At 42.9% G+C, this 22,112-nt stretch overlaps 2 protein-coding genes across 9 annotated transcripts in view; both read right to left on the bottom strand.

Annotated features, from left to right (window-relative positions):
* Window positions 1-15,916, bottom strand: part of PWWP3A (PWWP domain containing 3A, DNA repair factor) — a 28,899-nt gene extending 12,983 nt beyond the window's left edge. The window contains exons 1-7 of one of the 8 annotated variants that reach the window (XM_054013529.1): window positions 15,901-15,916; window positions 13,803-13,912; window positions 10,307-10,398; window positions 9,655-9,725; window positions 6,487-7,533; window positions 5,028-5,153; window positions 711-781 (exon numbers count right to left, since the gene is read on the bottom strand). In XM_054013529.1, the coding sequence (XP_053869504.1) occupies window positions 711-781; window positions 5,028-5,153; window positions 6,487-7,533; window positions 9,655-9,725; window positions 10,307-10,398; window positions 13,803-13,859 (1,464 nt within the window). In that variant the 5' untranslated portion in view covers window positions 13,860-13,912; window positions 15,901-15,916. Of the gene's footprint in view, window positions 1-710; window positions 782-5,027; window positions 5,154-6,486; window positions 7,534-9,654; window positions 9,726-10,306; window positions 10,399-13,802; window positions 13,924-14,608; window positions 15,482-15,803; window positions 15,823-15,851 lie in introns of those variants that run through there. The other 7 variants (XM_054013526.1, XM_054013528.1, XM_054013523.1 and 4 more) reach the window with 7 other exon arrangements.
* A 2,554-nt stretch (window positions 15,917-18,470) lies between these two features.
* LOC128828907 (calcium/calmodulin-dependent protein kinase type IV-like) overlaps window positions 18,471-22,112 on the bottom strand; it is a 42,032-nt gene continuing 38,390 nt past the window's right edge. Inside the window, exons 9-10 of the mRNA XM_054013939.1 lie at window positions 20,564-20,690; window positions 18,471-18,497 (exon numbers count right to left, since the gene is read on the bottom strand). Of these exons, the coding sequence (XP_053869914.1) occupies window positions 18,471-18,497; window positions 20,564-20,690 (154 nt within the window). The remainder of the gene's footprint in view (window positions 18,498-20,563; window positions 20,691-22,112) is intronic.

The following is a 22,112-nucleotide window of genomic DNA, read 5'->3' as shown; positions in this document are numbered from 1 at the left end:
TTTTTTGCCCCTGCTTGTTTTTTACATCCAAAATACAGGTTCTCTTTACCCCAAAATATTATAGTGATTAGAGAATGAGGGAAACATCACAAGAATCAAGACAGATGAGCAATTTAGCAAGGCACTGATTTTTAATCAGGGGGATAAAGCTTTGGGGAGTGGGTTGTTTTTCATTAAAAAATATTTAATTCAAATGCCTAAATAACATTTTGAATCTATAATAGAGACATTTTTTGTCCAAAAAACCCTCGTTTTTCAGTGGAAATAAGCACTAATAAGACATTTGAGATATACCTTTCTCCACCCCTCCCCAAAAGATATTCTTCCAGCTAAACTAGAGAAGTCTACACATTGAAGTTCCTGATATTTTAAGAAGGTAAAAATCAAAAGAAAAGTAAAACCTTTAAAATGCCTTTTGGGTGGTCTCTGTGCATAAAAATCCTTCACAGTTCATCTAGCAAGCTCAGATCGGCATTGCACATCTTGCCATGGGAAAGCAAAAATCTATCCTGCTTTCAGGTAGCCGTTGTTTTTAAATGTTGTTCAAAGATTTTGAATCAATGTAAATAACGACACAGGGAAGAGTGCCGAGTGTTCTCAACTTATCCTGAAGTCAATGAGGGCTGAAGATATTCAATACAGCCATACAGGGTTTCAGAATCAGACCCTTGGATCCCATTTTCAAAAAAGTAGTAAGGTGCTGTTCTTACCACTGCTGGCCAATATGGATATCTTCGCAATTTGCACCAGACCAACATCCCTGGTTCAATTGAACATGGTTCTACAGCACAAAAATAAAAGTTAATTGGACTACATAATTAGACAAGTGTAATATTTACATAGCATCATTGACGTTCAAACAAGTAAGACAAGGTCCCTGAACTTGTTACGCTAAGAAACAGGGTCCCTTTGTGCTAGGCATTGTACACAACACAAAAGATGACTGTCCCCGCCCCAGAGATCTTACAATCTCAGTATCTCCATTAGTCTCCTAGGAACACAGGAATTGCGAAACTGGATCAAACTCATGGTCCATCTAGTCCAGTGTCCTCTCCAACAGTGGCCAGTGACAGATGCTTCAGAGGAACATGCAAGCAACCCTGCAGCTGGCAAATGTGAAATAATCTGCCCTCTATGATAATCTCAACCCAATCCCTAATAGCTAGAGATTAGTGGCAGGCCTTAAGACACTATCAGCATTAACTATAACAATCCTGGATAGTCTTGTTATCCAGATAAGTGCAATCCCTCTTGGTAATTTTTTTGGCCTCATCAACATTCTGTGGCAACAAGTTCCACAGTCTAATTATGTGTTCTGTGGGGAAAAAGTCCTTTTATTGGATATGAATGTGTTATATTTCAGTTTCATTAGCTGTTCCCTTGTTCCTGTGTTATGAGACAAGGAGAACAGATGCTCCTAAGCTAGTCTCTACACTAGTCATTATTCTGTATGTTATCACCATGTCCTTTTGTCATTATCCCTTTTTTAAGGTAAATCAGCCCAATCTTTTCCATCTCTATTTGTACAAGAGTTTTTTCCATGGCCTAATCATTCTCATCATCAGTAAGATAGGGTAACAAGTACCACACACAGTATTCAAGAGGAGAGTGCACCATTGATTTACATAATGGCATAAGAACTTTTTCGAGTGTCCTCCAACATGGATCAGACAGAGAAAAAGATTTGGTGAAGGTGAATGAGGGAGCCAAAGAGACAAGGATAGAAGTTTTTGTGAACTATTCCTAGAGGGAAGCAAGAGTGGTGTGATAGGGTGCAAAGTGGATACTTCCAGTTCCATGTTGGGACTGGATAGCCAGGGCTGGCCTTACCATGAAGCGAACTGAGATGGCTGCCTCAGGTGTCAGACGGGGTGGGGGTGGGGCACACTAGGACCCAGAATGTAGAAAATTGTGTCTGCTGCTGGTGCATATGTATTCTCGCTGCTCTAGATGCACCAAGATGGTGCAGTGCTGTGCTGGGGGAAGGAGGGCACAAGAGACATAACAGGCAGGCAGGCGAAAAGGCGAGAGGAAATAACAAAAAGCAGCAGGAGCTGCAGGGAGTGAGAGGAGGAGAAGCAGCCGCTTATGTACCTCTCTAGTACCCCTAGGAGCCTGGACTGATTAACACCAGCTTCTCAGGGAGCTTCCTGTTTCCTGCTGCTTCCCTGAACCCACTTGAGGAGAACAGGCAGTCAACTGAAGTAGTAGGAGCCAGTTAGACCCTTAAGACACTGATTTCTTCCCTCACTCAGGCCCTGCTACCAGCCTGCTTATTTGCCCCCTTCAACTGAGTGTTGAGAGCCACTATAGCTGTCACAGAACAACAGTCATGAGGTAAAGAAGAAAATGCCCCTCTGGGGCAGCATTCAGAAAGCAAGCAAGCAAAGGAAGCTTTTCTAAGCAGGAAGGAGCTCTCCTGAGATAAGACACAAATGTTCACGATGAGCCTGCCAGCCCCAGTGAGGATGCGAGTGATGAGGAGATGCCTGATCGTCCAGTTAGTCAGAGTGCAGGTGACCTGGCAGCTACTGCAGCATCCATATCTCCATCTCAAATGGATGTAACCATGCACATTCCTGAAGAAAAGTGTAGATCAGAGAAGAGTATGGTGGAGACGCAAGAAACAGCTGCTGTTGAGTTTAGTTCCTTAAGTCTAGATGATCCAGGACTGTGGACCCACTTAAGCAGTAGCCTGAGGGACTTCCTTGTACTGCATGGGTGACAGCAAGTGAAAAATGTAATGTTCCCCAAAGACAATGAAAATAGAAGTTTCCATCCAACACATTACTGGCGTGAAATCCCCAATGGTGACAAAGTGGAGAGGCCATGGCTTATGTACTCAAAAACCCAGAATGCTGCATACTGTTTTTGTTGCAAACTCTTCCAGTCTAATGTTCCAACCACATTGGGTTCTACAGGAACAAAGGACCTGAAAAATCTGGCTAGAAATCTGGCATGCCATAAGAAGGCAGCAAATCACCAGAGAGCATTCCATAGGTGCAAAGAGCTTGAGATGAGCCTAAGGTTAAAGGCCACCATAGATGAGCAACATCAAGAGAAGATTGTATCAGAGTCTCTTTACTGGCAAAATGTTCTGAAAAGGCTCATTGCCATTGTGAGAATGCTTGCTACCCAAAACCTAGCACTGCGTGGCACTTCAGATCGGATGTATGTGCCAAACAATGGAAACTTCCTTAAAACTGTGGAGCTGATGGCTGAGTTTGATGCTGTACTCCAGGAGCATCTAAAAAGAGTCACCACCCAAGAATGTACACACCACTACCTTGGAAAAACAATTAAAAATGAGATCATACAGTTACTGGCAACAAAAGTCAAACAGAAGATTGTGGCAGATCTAAAGTCAACAAGATATTACTCTTATTCTGGACTGCACACCTGACATCAGCCATACGGAACAAATGACTTTAATGGTGCGTTTTGTAACAACAGAACCTAGTGAAAATGTCCCTGCAATGGTGACTGTCAGAGCATTTTCTAAAATGTATTGACATTGATGTACAACAAGAGCTGGTTTGACAAATGTGCTTCTTAAAAAGCTGGAAGATATGGGAATTGCGATAGCCGACATGAGAGGTCAGGGCTACGATAATGGTGCCAACATGAGAGGAAAGAACAGAGGAGTGCAGACATGGATCCGAGAGTTAAACCCTCGAACTTTTTTTGTCTCATGCAGTTCATTGAACTTGGTGGGTCAGTGATACAGCGCCAGCTTCTAGTGAGGCTGCTGAATTTTTTAAATGTAATTCAAAGCATCTATGTATTTTTCTCTGCATTAACTCATTGATGGCAAATTTTGAAGCAACATCAGGGAACATTCTCTCTGACACTGAAACCGAGTGCCACACAATGGGAAAGTTGAGAGGAGGCAGTATGTTTGGGATATTGTATGATATTCCAGAGCTCCTCACTATACCTGAAGAAGACCTACACCAGCAATGCAGGGCACTAAAGACAGTGTTGACACATGATGACATGTGCGATATTGATGCAAGTGATTTAGGTGATGAACTAAAAACCCTTTCAAGATACATTTCAGCAGGATCAACTCCAAAGGCTGTTCTGGAATATATGTGCACAAATAAGATGACCACCCTTTTTCCAAATGCTGTTTTTGCTCTGCCCATACTTCTAACACTTCCTGTAACAGCTGCCAGTGGAGAACGCAGCTTCTCCAAGCTGAAGTTAAGAAAAACACATCTATGCTCCACAATGACACAGGAGAGGCTCGTCGGCCTTGCAACCATCTCAATAGAGCATAAGCTGGCCCAGACTGTGGACCTTCAGGAAGCAGTTCAAATCTTTGCAACCAGGAAGGCCGGGAAAGCAACAATTTGATTTTTCAAACAGATAAAAATGCCAGTGTTTACTATGCAGACAAGAAAAGTTACATTTGCTGTTCAGGTGTTTGAAAGTTAAGTGTTACTTAAAATTTTTGAACAAGGCATTTTAAGTTGTTAGTTCTCCTTTATTGGGGTAGGCAACAGAGCAGTACCACAAGAGGAGAACAGGAAGAAGGCAGAATTGAGACCTTTCAAATGTTTGGCCCAAGCAAGGGGGTATGGGGTAGCATAGGTGCCAAAATGTTGTGGGCCAGCCCTATGGATAGCATACACATCCCCTGACATTCGCCCACATCCGGAGGGAGGGGGAAGAAAGACAAAAGTCATCACATCATAGCAGCTCTTTCCAAAGACTACTCTAGTACTGGTAAAAGGAATTGACCGTCAGAGGCCTGAAAGAAGCCCATATTTCTGGGAGCAGAGAGGTAAGACAGCATGGCCTGAAGATATTCCTTTAAGAGGAGTTTGCATGCAGCTTCTAGAGCTGTGCATGAACGTGTTGCCACACGCAAATGAACAAAACAACATTCACAGTTTCTAGCCAAAACAAGTCTAATGAATAAAAACATTTGTTTGTTACCAAGCTATTAGTAAACAAAGTCTAAATCATATTTAAGTCTTCAATGACTAAGGCTCAAAGAAATAGTTACATTCTCTTCTTACCTTGACGTAAAAGAATACTAGGAAGTTCTTCATCTTCCTCTTCTTCCTCCTCATCTACCAAAGTTGTATCGAGAGAGATATCTCCTGGAGAGCTAAACTTCAAAGACAGATCAGAGGATTCCAATCCTGTCAGTGAAGTGAGAAGAATTGTTTTATCATATTTTTTTCTGGTCATGCGAGGTATCTTAATTTGAAAAATATCCCAATAGTATTTTGAATTACTGAGTTCATTACATCTATTAAGCTATGACAATTTGCCATTGCGCATTCTAACCTAGGCACACTGACAACTCCATTTGATTTTAATGGAGTTACTTCAAACTTACCCTGGTGTAAAATCAGAATCTGGCCAGTGAATATTGAGTTAAGTGCTTAAGAAATTAGGAAGGGGAGAGGAACAGACTTCTGTAAATAAGTGTCTAGAAACAACAAGGATCTTTTAAAAAAAAAAAGGGAAGGGGAGAGACTTCTGCTAGGGTAGAATCCTTATGACTCAGCGAAAGGAAGAAAGTCAAAAGGTTGCAAGGGCTGCTTGAATTGAAGGAAATACAATACAACTGTAGATATTCAAGTAGTAAAACATCAAGCCGAGGTCAAAGGATGAAGGAGACTGAAGTCAAGAATTAACACTGGAGAATTACAGTAGCAATTGACAAGGCATTAAAATACAAGCTTGTGCAATTTTCATGTGAATTGTTCAGCGAAGGAACCAGAACCTCTAAAAAGTGTGCTAAGAAACTTATCAGTTACTATCAGAACGCTGAAGAGCAGTAAAAATCCTAACAATTAATGGAAGGTTTGCAAGTTCCCACTATATTTCTTAGTAACACTGAACTGCAAAATAGTCAGATAATAATCTGGCACTGCACAAAAAATTAAAATTTAGTAAAGCAGAAATGACATGTCATGGGTACTGTAAAGATGCTCATTGTCACACACTAACATTTTGTTAGAGAGCCAATGATTATACCACTGTATAACGTTTCTCTAAACAAAAGCTCATTGTTATAATGATTATTGTATTGTGTCGGATATTTACATGGATAGGAGTTGCAAAAACTTCCTAAATAAAGAGTTTAATAAAAAACAAAAATAAAATTTAGTAAATCACATCTAGTACTGGTAAATTATTCTGCATCGTAACTTTCAATCCAAAGCATCGTTGGAATGGAGAAAGTGTTGAATTGTCCATCTGACTAAGCAATTCTGAAATTTCCCCAACAAGGAAATATCTTCCTTCTAGCCAATATGACTGAACCGTTTCCACATTTAAATTTCAGGGAAACAAAACAAAACAAAACACGTCAGATAGAGGGAATGGCCATGATGGACTTTAGTATAAAATGAGTATTCAGAGAACGCCTTCCTCAAGATATTGCAACTTCCCACAATAATAGATAAGCAATATTTGAACATCAAATGGCATAAAAATCCTTGTTCCCCCACTGAAATACTTTACCTTCTTCGTCTTCGTCAAAATCAGGTAGCTGACAGTTTTTAGTTTTATTCACAGGACTATATGAAGTACCCTTATTCTCCTCTTTTTTAAACTCAGAAAGAGGGCTATCAGAATAATTTGTGTGTTTAGAAGCCCCAGATAAAGGTTCAGGGCCACTTATGCATCCCCCTTTTCTGTGCAGAGGTGACACTGCAGTAGTCTTTTGTTTCCAGCTAACACACTTTGAATTCACTGGCTTTTTGCTCCCATCTAACATTTTATATTTCCTTGCTGGAGTGTCTCTCTCTTCACTGCTGTTACTCTCCAATTCAGGTGAGGTACTTGTAATAGAAAAATCCAGTAATCTCTTTTTGGGCAGACCCCTAACATTTGGCCTTTTTCCAGCAGATATTAACATAGTAGAATTGCAGGAAGCAGATACTGGGGTACTCTCTCTAACAAAAACACGTGCTGTATCATCCGGGGATTTAGTGCTAGGAGATGAGGATTCGCTTGCATCTCTAGGTCTCTTTCTTCCTTTCTTACTTTTCTCATTCTCTTTTAGCAAAAGCAATGAGCTTTTTCCTGTTTTGGACTTTGGCAACAATTTGGATTTTACTTTTTTCTGTTGAGTTAATGTTTTTAGTTTTGATTTAGCTATCTTGCAATGCTGGCTTTCCGACTTCCATGTGCTAGAAAAGTCCCCAGATTTAGATCCTAAAGAATTTGTTCTGTTTCCACATGTTTTAGCCGTCTCCTTGGAACTGAGCCGACATTTCCGTTTGTTTTTTTCTGTATCAGTTTGTGGACTGGGTGTCTTTTGTTTCTTTTTTTCCTTCAAGGTCTCGCCCCCTTCCAATTTTATTTTTGGGGAAGCTATTGGACATCTAGTCACAGGAGGAGATAATGAAGTTCTTATTTTATTTTCTTTCTGGGCTGATCGAGTAGTTCGTCCCTCATCTGAAGGCCTTACTTGTTTCGGAGAGGCACTCAAAATATCTAGAGCGATTTTAAGAGCTTTCCGATACTTCAGTTCTTCCACAGGATGACTAGGTTTATTCCTCTGGTCTGTTGAAAGAGGCATGCAAGAAGTTATGACTATTTTTACTTTGTGTATTAAAAATATAAATGTACTGTTTTTATAGTACCTCTTGCACAGTGCATCACAGAATGCATGGCAAAAAACACCATTAGTTTTTTAAAGGCAGAAAGGAAATGCTAACAAAAAGGCTCATGCTTCTCTCCGATTACAAATTTTAAATAGACTTGTACAGGTTAAAACACATCCTGGCCAAGATTCTCTGTTATGCCTCCCTCAGTGCAGCACGGAAGGCCTAGAACAGGGGAAGGAAGAGCAAAAGTGAATAAAAGAGCATATAACTAAACTGCTACCAAAATGGTCATCAGACCATTTTCCACATGCAGATTTGAGATACCAACTAAATGAAGCAAGCTGGAAACCCATAAGGAAAATGATTCACAGGCATTAAGGTCAGAAGAGACTATTACAACACTCTTCTAGTCTGATCTCCTGCGTAACACAGGCCAAAGAACCTCACCCAGTAAACTGCATCAAGGCCATAACTTCTGTTAAGCTATATAGCACAGGGGTGGCCAACCTGAGCCTGAGAAGGAGCGAGAATTTACCAATGTACATTGCTAAAGAGCCACAGTAATAGGTCAGCAGCCCCCCATCTGCTTCCCTTCCCTGGCTCCCAGTGCCTCCTGCCCCCTGGCAGCCCCACCAATCAGCGCCTCTCCCTCCCTCCCCACACTTCCCAATCATCTGTTTCATGGTGGGCTGCAGATGGGGGGGGGGGGGGGGGGGAAGAGCAAGGCCATGGCAGACTAAGAGGAAGGGTGGTGTGGGGGCAGGGCCTGGGGCAGAGCCAGGGGTTGACCAGTGAGCACCCCCCGGCACATTGAAAAGTTGGCGCCTGTAGCTCCAGACCTGGAGTCAGTGCCTATACAAGGAGCCGCATATTAACTTCTGAAGAGCTGAACGTGGCTCCGGAGCCACAGGCTGGCCACCCTGGATATAGCATCTCTTTCCTAAAGATACCCAGTCCTGATTTAAAGACTTCAGATTATGAAGACTCCACGACATCCCTAGATAAGGTGTTCCAACGGTGAATTACCCTCACTGTTAAAAATATGCACCTTGTTTCTTATCTGAATTTGTCTAGTTTCAGCTTCCAACCACTGGATCCCATTATGCCTTCTCCTGCTATACTAAAGTGCCCTTTACTATCAGAAGTCTCTTCCCCATACAAGTATTGGTAGACTGATCAAATCACCTCTTAACCTTCTCTTGGATAAACTAAATAGACTGAGGCCAGGCCTACACTTGGAAGGATTTGGCAGTATAGTGCTACTAAGTATCAGAGGGGTAGCCGTGTTAGTTTGGAGCTGTAAAAAGCGACAGAGAGTCCTGTGGCACCTTATAGACTAACAGACGTATTGGAGCATAAGCTTCCGTGGGTGAATACCCACTTCGTCAGATGAACGGGATACGGGTATACTACAGCAGCAAAGCACTCTAGCGCGGATGCCATTTATATTGGAAAACTGCACTTTTGCCAGTGTAACTTATACCACGCCTCCTAAACAAAATAAGGTATACCAGCAAAAACTGCATCTATGGTAGGGGCTTTTGACAGCAGAGCAACATCAGTCACACCTCATCAGACCCCTGACCGGCACAGCTATGCTGGCAACAGTTTTTAGAGTCATTGAACCTGGAGACAGAAAAATGAAGCGGCTTTGCCCAAGGCAATATAGCAAATCAGTGGCAGAGCCATAATCAGAACTCAAGACCTGCTGACTCCCATTTGTCCTTGTGCCTTTAAGAATGAAGTTTACGTCTCTGTGTTGCTTCACACACCATTTCCAAATGACCAATAACTTAACAGGGGAGTTAGGTGACAGTCTGGCTACTAAATATGCTTTTTTAAAAAAATAACTGTGACATGGCTTGCACAGAAGTCACTCCTCAGTACATATTGGTATCACATTACAGAGATGGCATATTTGGGGAACATCAGAGGTAGTTGATGTTGTGATGTTTCATGTATCCACATGGAGGCTATTTTTGGAAGCCTCCCAGGGAAAACGAATGAGTCAGGTATTTAGATACTCCCCCACCTATTTCTTCCTTTTCTACCACCCACGTAAAGTAAAGTATCCCACCTAATTCAGAGGCAATGATTTTTATGCGCTCCTCCTCCAAAGGCTCCGTGTCTGTACAGTTCACATCAGTCCTGAAAGAACAGTAAAATTGTTCAAGTCTTAAATTAGTAATGACATTACATTGTTTTAGAAGTCTCGTTTTCTTTAGACAATAGGAAATCAATACCTTTTCCTCAGTATTTTGAATAGCACAAATCACCTGCCATATTGAGAGAAAAACACTGCAACTTGCTGTTTAGTATGGACCGTAAGGACAATAATAAAATCAAGAGGTTGACTGGTAAGGTGGAAGATATCAAGTCCACTATCTAAAATATTTCAATAATTACATTTATACGGAAGTATAGTAATAAAAAAAGAAACGTTATCTTTTGCCTTCTAAAATATCAGGAGGCTTTGCTACCTTTAATGACCATGAAACAGGTTTCAAATCAAAGCCTAGAACAGTTTAAGAATGGCATATTAGTACAATTGTTCAGACAAGATTTTATGCATTTAAAAACTGTCACACAAAATTCTGGTTAGCCAACAAGACACTTCAGAAATCAATTAATCTGGTCTTAGAGATGGCTTCAAGAATCAATGATTACAGCATGTTTGCCACACATTTGCATTCTTCAATATAAGATGATTAATGGAAAGGGTACTTAACTGTTCTTCCAGACCGAGTATTTCAACTTTGAAAGAGGCTGCTTTTGCTTTAGGAACAATTGGTTTTCCGGAAGTTCTGATTTTGCATAAAACCTAAATGAAGAAAAAGTATAATTTTTACAGCCATGCACACATAATGCTCATAAGAGTAAAGATGTTGTACAGCATGCAGCCCAAGCGAAGGCCTGAGGAGAAACTCGGAAAGCTATGTTGTAAGGAAAACCCTAGTCCTAGCTATATTGGATATGGGATATGCAATGAAGTATTCCCCCTCCTCAGATAACTTAACATATTATTTGCATATCAAAGTATTAACAGAACAGCACCACCTATGCACACTAATGTCCCTGACACCTTGGAAAGTATCCCACACACACACAAAATCAGAGTTAGCTTTTAGTCAAAACATACAACATTTCCTCAAACTGTAACTGTTTTTTTTAAAGGAGCATTTGCTAGAGTTTATATATTTGCCTGTGACTTTTATACAGCAGGTCTGAGAAGATGTCATATCACTCCATGGAAACAAACATTCCATGATTGTTGTAAGAGGCTATTTTAAGAAAACTAATTTTACAGAAGGTAGGGATAGAAGAGATTCTATTCAATCAAGTCTGTCCCCTAGCAGGACATAACCTTTAACAGAGCCAAAAGGCCACAGAGTTTCATGTTTCTACTCTGAAGGCTTTTTTCTATTCTTGTTATTTCTCACACTTGCTGACCTGAAAATAGACAGAACCAATTTACTTTCCAACCTGCCCAGAGAATCTGAACCACTTTCAAACAAAAATAGTATGTGTTTGTGTCAGCCTGGAAAGAAATTTCAGCTATGTCACAGAGAAAATTGCCCTCCCACAACTAACCCATGGAAGGCGAGAGAATTAGTTTGATTGCTCAATCCAAGTAAGTTTAAGAACATCAATAAGTGTACTTGCTTTCTCTGATTTAGAATATTTTGTTACATTATTTTAGTCTGATCTTTTCTGCAGCAGATCAACACAAAAGGTGTGCTCGATATTCATGGTGCCAACTTCTCTTCCAGATTTTCCCAAATCTCATTTTGTTTTGCTTCATGCTGTTGAATGAAATCTGAAGTGAATAGCTCTGGAGCATCTTGCGAACATAAGAAACCATTTAACAGAATACGGTTGCTAATGTAATAGTGCTGTTATTCCTTTCCCCCACCCTTGCCTATGCCCAATGAAACTTTAAATAGACAATGTGCAAAACAAATTTTGCATTTATGTGGGTATTTATGTCACGTTCACCCTGGTGGCAACTTAGTGTCTTTATTTTGGCACAAACACAGTTCCTGCAAAACTTGATATAACAGGAGCAAACACACAGCAAAGTAGATTAACTATGCTTGGAACAAATTAAGATTTCTTTTGTTGAATATAGGTCAAGAATGATATATCTTATGAGCACCCTTCTGATACTTACATCCAAATCTACTAAAATACAGGGAACCAATAAAGATCTCTAGTTTTCCTAAAATAAACTACCCATTTGCACTAGGAAATATAAAACATTATTATTTGTAAATGCATATTACGATTATTTTAGGATAAATTAAAATCTCCTAATAAATTCAAATTACAAAACTCCTAGTTTACTAACAAAACAAGCATCTTACAATGAAAACGTAACTGTGCACGAGGGACCTTTTCTGTTAAGCACTCCCATCTAGTCCAGGTGGCTTGTACTTGCTATTTTGAAGCACACCGCTACCTCGATATAACACGACCCGATATAACACAAATTCGGATATAACGTGGTAAAACAGTGCTCCGGGGGGGCGGGGCTGCGCACTCCGGTGGATCAAAGCAAGTTCAATATAATGCGGTTTCACCTATAATGCGGTAAAAATTTTTGGCTCCTGAGGACAGCGTTATATTGAGGTAGAAGTGTACAATGTTTTGGATGACTGATGCTCTTTCAGGTTGCCTTGCAGAAGAAACAGGGAACAGTAAGTGAAAATTTAGTATAAAGGAAGCTAAAGTGTGCCGGAAAAAATTATGCAAAGGAAGTGAAAAGGAGTTGAGGAAAAGAAGACAGACAAATTATAAAGGAAATAACAGGAATGAAGAATATGGCACAGATAAGTACATCTTTATCTTGTGTTAAACTACCTCCCAGGAACGATAAGAAACTAAGGAGAAGAGTTGGAGAATTAAACTGGGAACATGCTTATGAATACATTTAACAAAATGAACTGTGACAAAACCAAGCGTTTCACTTGTTTAAGTGGTAAGTAAAGTGATACTTTACATCAAGCAGACCAGACCTTACTGACTTTACATTAGGTTAATATAAAAGTTATCTTCCCTCAATAAAAGGATTTTTTAAAGTATGACAGGAAATGAGGCTGCATCTCCAACATAAGTGGGGAAACCCTCTGTCTTATCTATTATAGCTTACATTTGGCTTCAACTCCTTGCCATCCAGCAAACATTCAAGACAAATCTGCCGACAGTATGGGATCATCCTTAATTAGGAAACACTTCCCTAGCTCTTGACCATCACATCAAACTACTTTTTGTCGTTTTAAAGTCCGTCCTGACCTATCCCCACTCTACCTGCCATCTCTCATTCAGTATTAAAGTAGACTCCCGCCTCTGCTTAGCCCACGAGGTCAGTTTCCATCACCCATATGTTAAGTTTTCAAACAAGCACCTTCATGCTTCCGCTGATGCTTCCCCTCATGCTTGGGAGAAGCTCCCTGGAAATATTTGCAAAACCAACTCATTTTCCTTCAAATTAAACTCCTTTGTTGTGAGGAACAGAAAAAAAAAGACTGACAACAGGTAGGCTGCTGGAGTGCTAAGATCACTGCCTATCATGCAGACAGATACTGTCTCGTTGGTTCCTTGTATGCCCCCATCTGTCTGTATCCATCTCCTCTCTCATTTTATATACCTCTACCTCGATAGAACGCTGTCCTCGGGAGCCAAAAAGTCTTACCGCGTTATAGGTGAAACCACATTATATTGAACTTGCTTTGATCCACCAGAGTATGCAGCTCCGCCCCCCGGAGCACTGCTTTACCGCATTATATCCAAATTCGTGTTATATCGGGTGGCGTTATATTGAGGTAGCAGTGTACTTGGATTGTAAGTTGTGTGGGGCAGGAGGCTCTGTTTGTGCATCATTTAATACAATGGGTCCATATACGTAAGTCCAGGATTGGGGTTCCTAGATGCTAGCAAAATACAAATCATCAACATCATGTTTACTTGGAAATCATAATTTCTAAATAAGATTTGTCCCTGTCAATAATTCCAATTTTTTTGGCCTAGGTAATCATTTCTGGTGTTGTCTCCAAATAGGAAGTTTCAAGGAGAAGAAGTTTCTTGGCTTTTGATCACATATCATATGACACATCCCTCTCCCACACTCCCTATCTTTTCCTGATATGTTGAAGAGGATGAGAGGGAACCTCCACAAAGTTTCTCCTCATTCCTATACCTATTTAAATGGTACCATAATGCTCTCACCTTTGCTGGCCATAAACGGTTCTTCCATTTGCATAGGATATATTCTTGATCTGTCATGATTGTGCTTCATGTAGGATGAGCAAGGTAACTACTGCCAGGCCCAGTGTATTCTGAAACAAAACTGATATTACATGGACCTCTAAGTGTAACATAGTCTTTTTACAACTCAATTTACCTTATGAAATAAGAGTTATGCAATATCTCAAAACAATTTAATACTACATAATTATTGCTTATTTAATATTATAAATTTCTGTTAATTTCTCCCATATTGTTTTGTACATACGCAGCCCAGCATTATCAAGGATAGCTATTAATACTAATGCACGAAGTGCAAATCATTCTAGGCTAGTGCAACACACCACCAATGTGTTTCAGGTTGCTTGAGTGGTCCTGTTGTATTGCTAAATCTAGTGAATAAAGTGAACCTACAAATGAGAATAAAATAATATTTCAATCATCATTGCAGTCCAGTGCATGTTAGAGGGGACTAACGTACTTGTCTAGTTTGCCCACTGAGCTAGTTGGAAAGGATATAACATTAACTTTTTACCAAATTCTGATAACCAATGTTTCTACAAAATACCCAAACAGTCTAATTTATAGCATTGAAAAGTAAGTGCGTCCCAGGTTTATGTAGGTGAATTGTCACATCCTGTAACTTATGCCAAACGTGGCAACCCTTTTTGAGGCTTATTTAGAGAATGTGAATTTTTCAGATTCCGAATATTTTACATGTTTGTTAGAGACCTGAAAAAAAGTCAATGAATTACATATTAAGAGCCAAAAAAGCTTCATGTACTTACAAGGCTGAAGACTGAATTACATGAAGTCTTTTTTTTTGGTCCTACATATGAAAAGTTAAGTGAAAAGTAAAGTGTAATTACTGTACTTAAACATAAAACTTAAGAGACCATACTTGTCACCTTGTTTGCATCAGGACAAACACTTACGATTGCAATCTGAAACATGAGATATTTACAAATAACTTTTTCCCCTCCCTTGTATTTTGTGTTCCATGTTTCTCCAGACAATTTTGTACTTTGGATACAGATTACATTCAATTTCCTACCTCTCAAACACAAACAGACACATTGCTGGTGCTAAATAAATAACTTTGTTTTAGCAAGAATAATAAAAACAATATAAAGGTATAATGATCATCGCTACATAAGCTACGTTAGTGCAGAAATATTGCCCTACTTTTAGTCCCCAGAACGGTCCACTTTAGTCCCCAGCTCAGAATGATCCATACATGCCCACTTACTATTTTATTCAGCTCGCCTTAGTCGTGTTGCACTCAAGTTACATTTAACTCACTCCAAATACCTGCTTCGGGAAACGTGGGCTCATTCCACCAGTCAACACAAATATACCTCATCAGTGCCCGACGGGCATGTGCAAAACGAGAGACCCGGACCGCATCTGGCACCCCCCAAACTTGAGCAATCCCGAGTTCCCACGCAGAAGAGAGGGGGCGGGGCAGGCCAGCCTGCTCGGGGGCGGCCCCCAAGTGCCAGCCCACCCCAGAAAGATTAACCTGGAAAAGGGGACGCAGAGGCAAAAGTCGCACAGCCCAGAGGGCGAGGGGAAGAGAACAAGAGGGGCCCTTTAAAGTCTCACCCCCCCCCCTTGGGGGGAAAGGGCTGGTCTGTCTCATACACACAGCCCAGCCCACTCTTAATGGGAAGAGGGGCGCCCCCCCCCATCCCCCTTTGTGGGGCAGGGCGGGGGGGGGTGAGGAACCCAGCCGGGGGGGGTTCCCACGCGCCCCCTCTGAGGAGAGCCGAGTAGGGGGAGCCACCCCGCCCCTACAGAAGGGCCCCAGCCCCCAATGCCTCAGGCGCCCCCCATTGAGACCCAGCGGGAGGGCGGGGTGAGCGGGAGAATGGGGGTGCTCGGGGCACCCCCCTGAGGAAGGCTGGAGTTGTCTGAGCCCATTCTAAGGGGAGAGCCCGAGCGCGACCCCCCCCCCCCATGACCCCCCCGCCCCGCCGTTACCTCAGAGCTCTACGCACGCAGCCGCCCCGCCCCGCCCCCTTCGCTCACCGCGCGTCAACAAAAGCAGGACCCGGCCCTCCGGCCCCTTCCGCCATACCTAGCCTCGTTCTGGCTCCGCCCCAACGGCGTCCCCGCCCGCCCGCGCGCGCGCCCGGCGCCGCCTTGACTCCCGCTCCTGCGCGAGGGGTGTAACTTCTTCAACCTCGCGCAAAAGGGCCGGGGGGCGGGGGAGCGCGGGCGGCCAATCAGAAGGCGGCTTGCCCTTGAGTGCCCCCCCCCCCTCCCCACCTGAACTAGACCTGGGGATGGGGCCACCTCACTCACCCACCCACCCAGTTGGTGACGTGAATGGTGTGTGATGTCAGCCCGTCGGGCCGTGCTTCAGGCGGCATCGCCGTGTGGGGCTTGGGTAACAAGGGGTTGCCAGGTGGCTGCTATGGTGACCTCATGAGTTGGCATAGCAACCTGGGGGGCGTGAGGTCCGCCGGTCTGGGCGTGACCAAATGACATAGGCTGGAGGGGATCCTGACAGCGGGTTGAAATTGGTACAATCCTGGTCAGTTTCATGCCTCCCCCATGGAATAGACTCATGAAACTGACACAGTTCTTGTCAGTTTCATGCCTCCCCCCACTCATGAAACTGACCAGATTGGTCTTTTTTTTTTCACCATTGAGGTGGGCAGCCAGGAAACTGACAAGAATCATGTCAATTTCATAGAATCATAGACTATCAGGGTTGGAAGGGAGCTCAGGAGGTCATCTAGTCCAACCCCCTGCTCAAAGCAGGACCAATCCCCAACTAAATCATCCCAGCCAGGGCTTTGTCAAGCAGGGCCACCCAGAGGATTCAGGGGGCCTGGGGCAAAGTGGGGGAATGGACATAAAAAAAGGCGCCACCCGCTGCGGTGCTTGTACTCACCGGGAGGTGCTCCAAGTCTGCGGCGGCGGCGGGTCCTTTAGTTGCTCCGTGTCTTCGGCAGCACTGAAGACCAGCGGGTGAAGGTCCCGCCACCGAAATGCTGCCGAAGACCCGGACTACTGCCGCGTAAGTACAAATTAAAAAGGCGCCTCTAGCCAGGAAGGGATTCTCAGCCAGGGCTCGCGGGGCCTGGGGCAAATTGCCCCACTTGTCCCTCCCCCCCGGGCGGCCCTGTTGTCAAGCCTGACCTTAAAAACCTCTAAGGAAGGAGATTCCACCACCTCCCTAGGGAACCCATTCCAGTGCTCCAATTTAGCAATTTCAGCCAGGCTTTTCCAGGGTCCCTGGCTGGGGAACAGCTCTGACATGTGGACTGCCCCAGTGATCCTGGAAACCCATCCCAGGACTTCCAGGCTGCCAACTCCATGTCAGGGAGTTTGGACCCAGTGGCAGTCTATGTGGAGGGACTGCCTTGGAGTTGCAGACCTTGGAAGCCCAAGCTCCCCAGGCAAGCTGGCAGGCAGGGCCAGCTTTAGGAAGTGTGGGGCCCGATTTGAATAGTTTCCACAGGGCCCCAGCAGGGATGACTCACCCGGCGGCGCTCCGGGTCTTTGGCGGCGGGTCCTTCACTCGCTCTGAGTCTTCGGCGGCACTGAAAGACCTGCCGCCGAAGACCCCGAGCGAGTGAAGGACCCGCCACCGAAATGCCACCGAAGACCCCGAGCGAGTGAAGGATCCGCCGCCAAAATGCCGCCAGGGACCCCAAGCGAGTGAAGGACCCGCCGCCGAAGAACCCGGAGCACGGGGCCCTCTTAGGCACGGGGCCCAATTCGGGGGAATCGGCCTAAAGCCGGCCCTGCTGGCAGGATTCCATCAGAATTCTGCTTCTGGTTTATCAGAAGTGCATCGAACCCGATACGTTCCCACAGAACATTTCAGGTTAGACAAATCAACATTTTCCTGACTAGCTCCAGTCATGAACAGACGATAGCCAGAAGTCCAGGCTACTCTTGCTTAGAGCAGCCACAAGGGCCCAACCCACTAACCGCCCTTAGGCTTGCATTGTGTAATCGTGCCTCAGCCAGAACTTGAGCTAGTACTTTTTCTGCTTAACTACATCCTTTGCAATCTTCACAGAATCCACTTTCTTCATTCCCAGTTTTGGAAAAATCTCTTTTACAATCCTCAAAAGCATCAATCAGAGCCAACTACCAAACAAGTCAAGTGGGGCAGAGGGAAGCGTGACTGTAAGTGTGGGGGCTCTATTTTAGTTTGAGACACTCCTGGAAAAACAAAAGGCCATTTGCTACCATGGGCCCGTGAAGTTTACACTGATTTTGTTTTATTGGTTGGTAGTTTTTGGTTTTGTTTTGAGTTCCTAAACAGTTTAATGTCTGAACTCACTGGGCATGGTCTAATTCCAGCAGAGGTAACCTTGGAGTGAATGAGTGGTTTATAAACCTACATTTAAAGAGTTCAGAATGTTCAGTCCATCCGGCAGTGGGATTTAATGGAAATCTATAAGTGTGCTATAGTATGAAAAAAACAAACAAAAGACAGCCTAGGGAGCCATTGCTTTGTCAAGCCTAAATCACTGGAGTGTTGCTATATCTGTGCTGGTCTCCAGATATTAGAGAGGCAAGCTGGGTGAGGTAATCTCTTTTACTGGACCAACTTCTATTGGTGAAAGAGAAGCTTTCCAGCTTACATAGAGCTCTTCTTCAGGTCTGGGCCTAAAGTCAGACATTTTAGGGCATTCTCAACGGGATGACAGCCTAGAACAGGGGTAGTTGATAGGCAGACCACAGGCCAAATCTGGACCACCAGACATTTTTGAACAGACCCCGAAATCTTTTTATTTACTTGTTATCATTATTGTTATTTTCTCTTTAGTCTGGACTAGATGGCCTACTTGGAAGGACAGATTCTTATTACACTAAGGAGCCTTCATGTAAAGGAAAATCAGACTGAGAATCTTGTCCCTTTATCTTCCAGTCAAACAGAAGCCAGGCAATGGAAGCCCTTAAAAACCTAGGTCCTAGATGTAGTATTCAGTTTCCTGAGGCCTGAAAGTCTGTTATGTGAAGATGGATTCAGGCAACCATGTAAAAACGAGATCAGCTGAGAATTATTTGTCCCTACCAGATGAGTAACACAATCCCCTAACCTTCCCCTCTGTCTGACAGCTCAACAGTAAACACAAAGGATCCATGTGTTATAATGATTAATATTTATTGATACTTTTATAAATACCTATAACACTGAAAATGCTAACACTTAATTGAATTTGTAAATTATTATTAAAACACATATCTACAGATCAAAGCTGTACGTTCTACTTCGGTTTATTCCAGGGAGTACATTTTCTCTACCTTTAAGCTATCATTATTTACAGAATAATTTTTTTTTTGAAATGACAGATTTATTTATTTTTGCGTAGTATTTTCCCTTGGATTCCTTCTATCATTGCAATATCCTTTGTTATTCAGTGTTCCCAGCCTATCCATTTTTTTTTTTTGTAGTTCATCCTGCAAAATAAAGAGCGCCCTCAACTGCCATTGAAGTCAACCCAGTAGTTATTTAGCTATTTATTAAATATTATTATTATTGAATAACAGCTATAACAAAATAGAGAGCTTTGCACCCAGAGATCTCAAAACGTTTAACAAAGCATTACCCCCCTCATTTTGCAGATGGGGCACAGAGAGATTTGTGCAAGGTCTCAACATGTGAATAGCAGAGCCGCGGGTAGGACTGGCTGAGGGTAAGAGGGCTATTGTCCCAGAATCAGGCTACACAGAACTCAAATCAATGAGTTCAATATCTCGTAGGGAACCTCAGGGTGTATGGCAAGGACACTTAGACTGAGGGCAAAGCACAGCCGTAGTGATTTTTATTAAGATCAATAATAAATCCAGAAAAGCTCCAAACCACATAAAAGAGTTAGGAATAACACAGTATTGGGGAGTATCTGTGGTATCATTCTTTGCATATGCTCTTAGACTTGCATACTTGCACCCTTCCTCGAGGACCTGATGATAAGAGACAAAGGGCCAGCCCTGTCTCTGGCATGCCGAATGAGTCCAATGGTCCAGGTTCCTCAATGCCTAAGATTGATGGCAGATAACAATAGAGCGGAAGGGTCCAATGATGGAAAGCAAACCCCCGCCACATGGTGGTTTGCCCTATTATAGGGCCTGCGCATTATCATGAAGGTTCATTTTAATGCTCATGTCCAAATCTAACTTCCTCACCCTGGTAATACTGGGGTGCACTTATCCTATACGTTAACGTATCGTACGCCATACACAGTAATGCCATTTAACTCATTATCATACATCTCACTTATTGCTCAAGCAAATTTGTGGTTAAACATCTGCCAACGATGCTATCCTAAAACATCCAAGCCCAGTATCACTTCAGTGTTTGTGCACAGTTAGGTTCCAACTCCTGCGGTTGAGCAAGCTATTCCTAGTTCCCCAAAATCTAAGGGTGACTGTCAGGGCATTTATCTACGAGTCACAGGCCTACTATACTGGATTATACTTATGGGAACTTGCTTAAGCTAATGTCTTCCAGGATACAGGCCTGTATGTTCCTTGCATTACAGCTGAATATAATAAAGGCTAAGCTAACCCTATGGGCTACAGTATAGAAATGTCACACACACAAAATAAAATAAAATAAATAAAAATCACACTCTGAAGCAAAAAGTTTCTGGTGTAGACCTGGCCTTACAAAGTTCTTCCCTGACAAGACGCCCCCTCATGTTACCCACAATACCGAGGTCATAATTTCTTCCACATCATGGCATCTACATCTGTGGCCTTGGGTAACTTACCAAGTCCTTGGCATTGAGGGAGACTTCATCCCACCAAGGGGAAACAAACTCATAGTCACAGTTCAGTATCCTGCTGTACATGTACTGGTCCCCTCTTGGATCAAAAAATGGTTCAAACCCACAAAGCCTGAAAACACAGTGGGATAAAATTAAGAAAAGGGAATCTGAGGCTACATACAAGTAGCAGGGGACAATTTCTGCCAGGAAGAGTTGTAACGCTGTGGAGCAGTCAAGAAAAATGGCGGAAACCTAGATCCACAAAGGAATTCCACTGAATTCAATGGAAATTAGGAACCCAAAATCCTTTGTGAATCTGGGCCGGAAGCACTATTACCTGGGACATTGACAACGATAGTGGACAAAACACTGGAGCACATCCGGTAGGGAACAATCTTGAGCATTTGCCATGGCGGATGGACTGGATTACTTTATAGGGCTTTTCCCCCCATCTGTAATTTCTATGAGTCATGCTACACTTTAGCATATGGCACAATGAAAGGAACCTATAAGAACAATCAAGAGAGCTTCTGCCTCTTCATAGAATCATAGAATATCAGGGTTGGAAGGGACCTCAGGAGGTCATCTAGTCCAACCCCCTGCTCAAAGCAGGACCAATCCCCAGACAGATTTTTACCCCACTTCCCTAAATGGCCCCCTCAAGGATTGAACTCACAACCCTGGGTTTAGCAGGCCAATCCTCAAACCCTTGCTGAGCATCTGTTAGTTTTGCAAGCTTGTAGAATTCACGGCCAGTAATACCGTGCACATTCCACATAGGGCCAGAGCTACTGAGCGTCTGCGGCGTGCTCACAATGGTTCGGTGATCATTTTGGAAAGAGGTGGATAAAATTTTGCAGCTCGGTTACACCAGTGCAAATTAGGACAATTCTACTCCAGTCAGCGGAGCTACTCTGGATTTACAGTGTGGCAACAAATCTGAACTTGGCCAAGGAACGTTTTTAACCTAAAAAATGGTCCCAGTTCTCAGTTGTCCTGTACCTTATGCTGTCATCTACATCAGGGCATAGTGAGTGTAAAGTGGATGTAAGATGTTATACTCCAAGCGCCTGCCAGTCGTTCAGTAAGTGAGCTGACCAAGGTCTTGTCTACATGAGGGAAATTGACCAACGTAGCCATTCCAGATTCTTTTTTAAGTGGAGTAACTTTTTTTCTGGAACAGAGTTTCCACATGGGTAGAGATTGCGGTACAGTTATTCCAAATAGTTACGATGATCAGCTTCCACATTGTCCCATGTGATTCGTTCTCTCTCTCATCCTCTTACTTTGGAGTAACAGATTCCAGCCCACTGATTTCAGTGAGACTAGGAACAAAGTAAAGATCTACTCATTGTGAATAAGTGTGGTAGCATATAACTGTCTAGGGTTCGAAGTTTTAAAAAGACTCATATACTCGTAGAAAAAACTAATAGAGAAATCCTCCTGGGGCATTAATAAAGTTAACTAACTAACTAAAGTTGTTTTTTAAAAAAACACCAGTACTCAGCTAATAGCAGATGATAGCAGTAGGGACTATTCAAATCTTCATCTA

Source organism: Malaclemys terrapin, chromosome 24 (genome assembly GCF_027887155.1).
Source record: "Malaclemys terrapin pileata isolate rMalTer1 chromosome 24, rMalTer1.hap1, whole genome shotgun sequence".
NCBI lineage: Eukaryota > Metazoa > Chordata > Testudines > Emydidae > Malaclemys > Malaclemys terrapin.
Note: the sequence above shows the minus strand (reverse complement) of the source record. Positions and strands in the feature narration are given on the sequence as shown.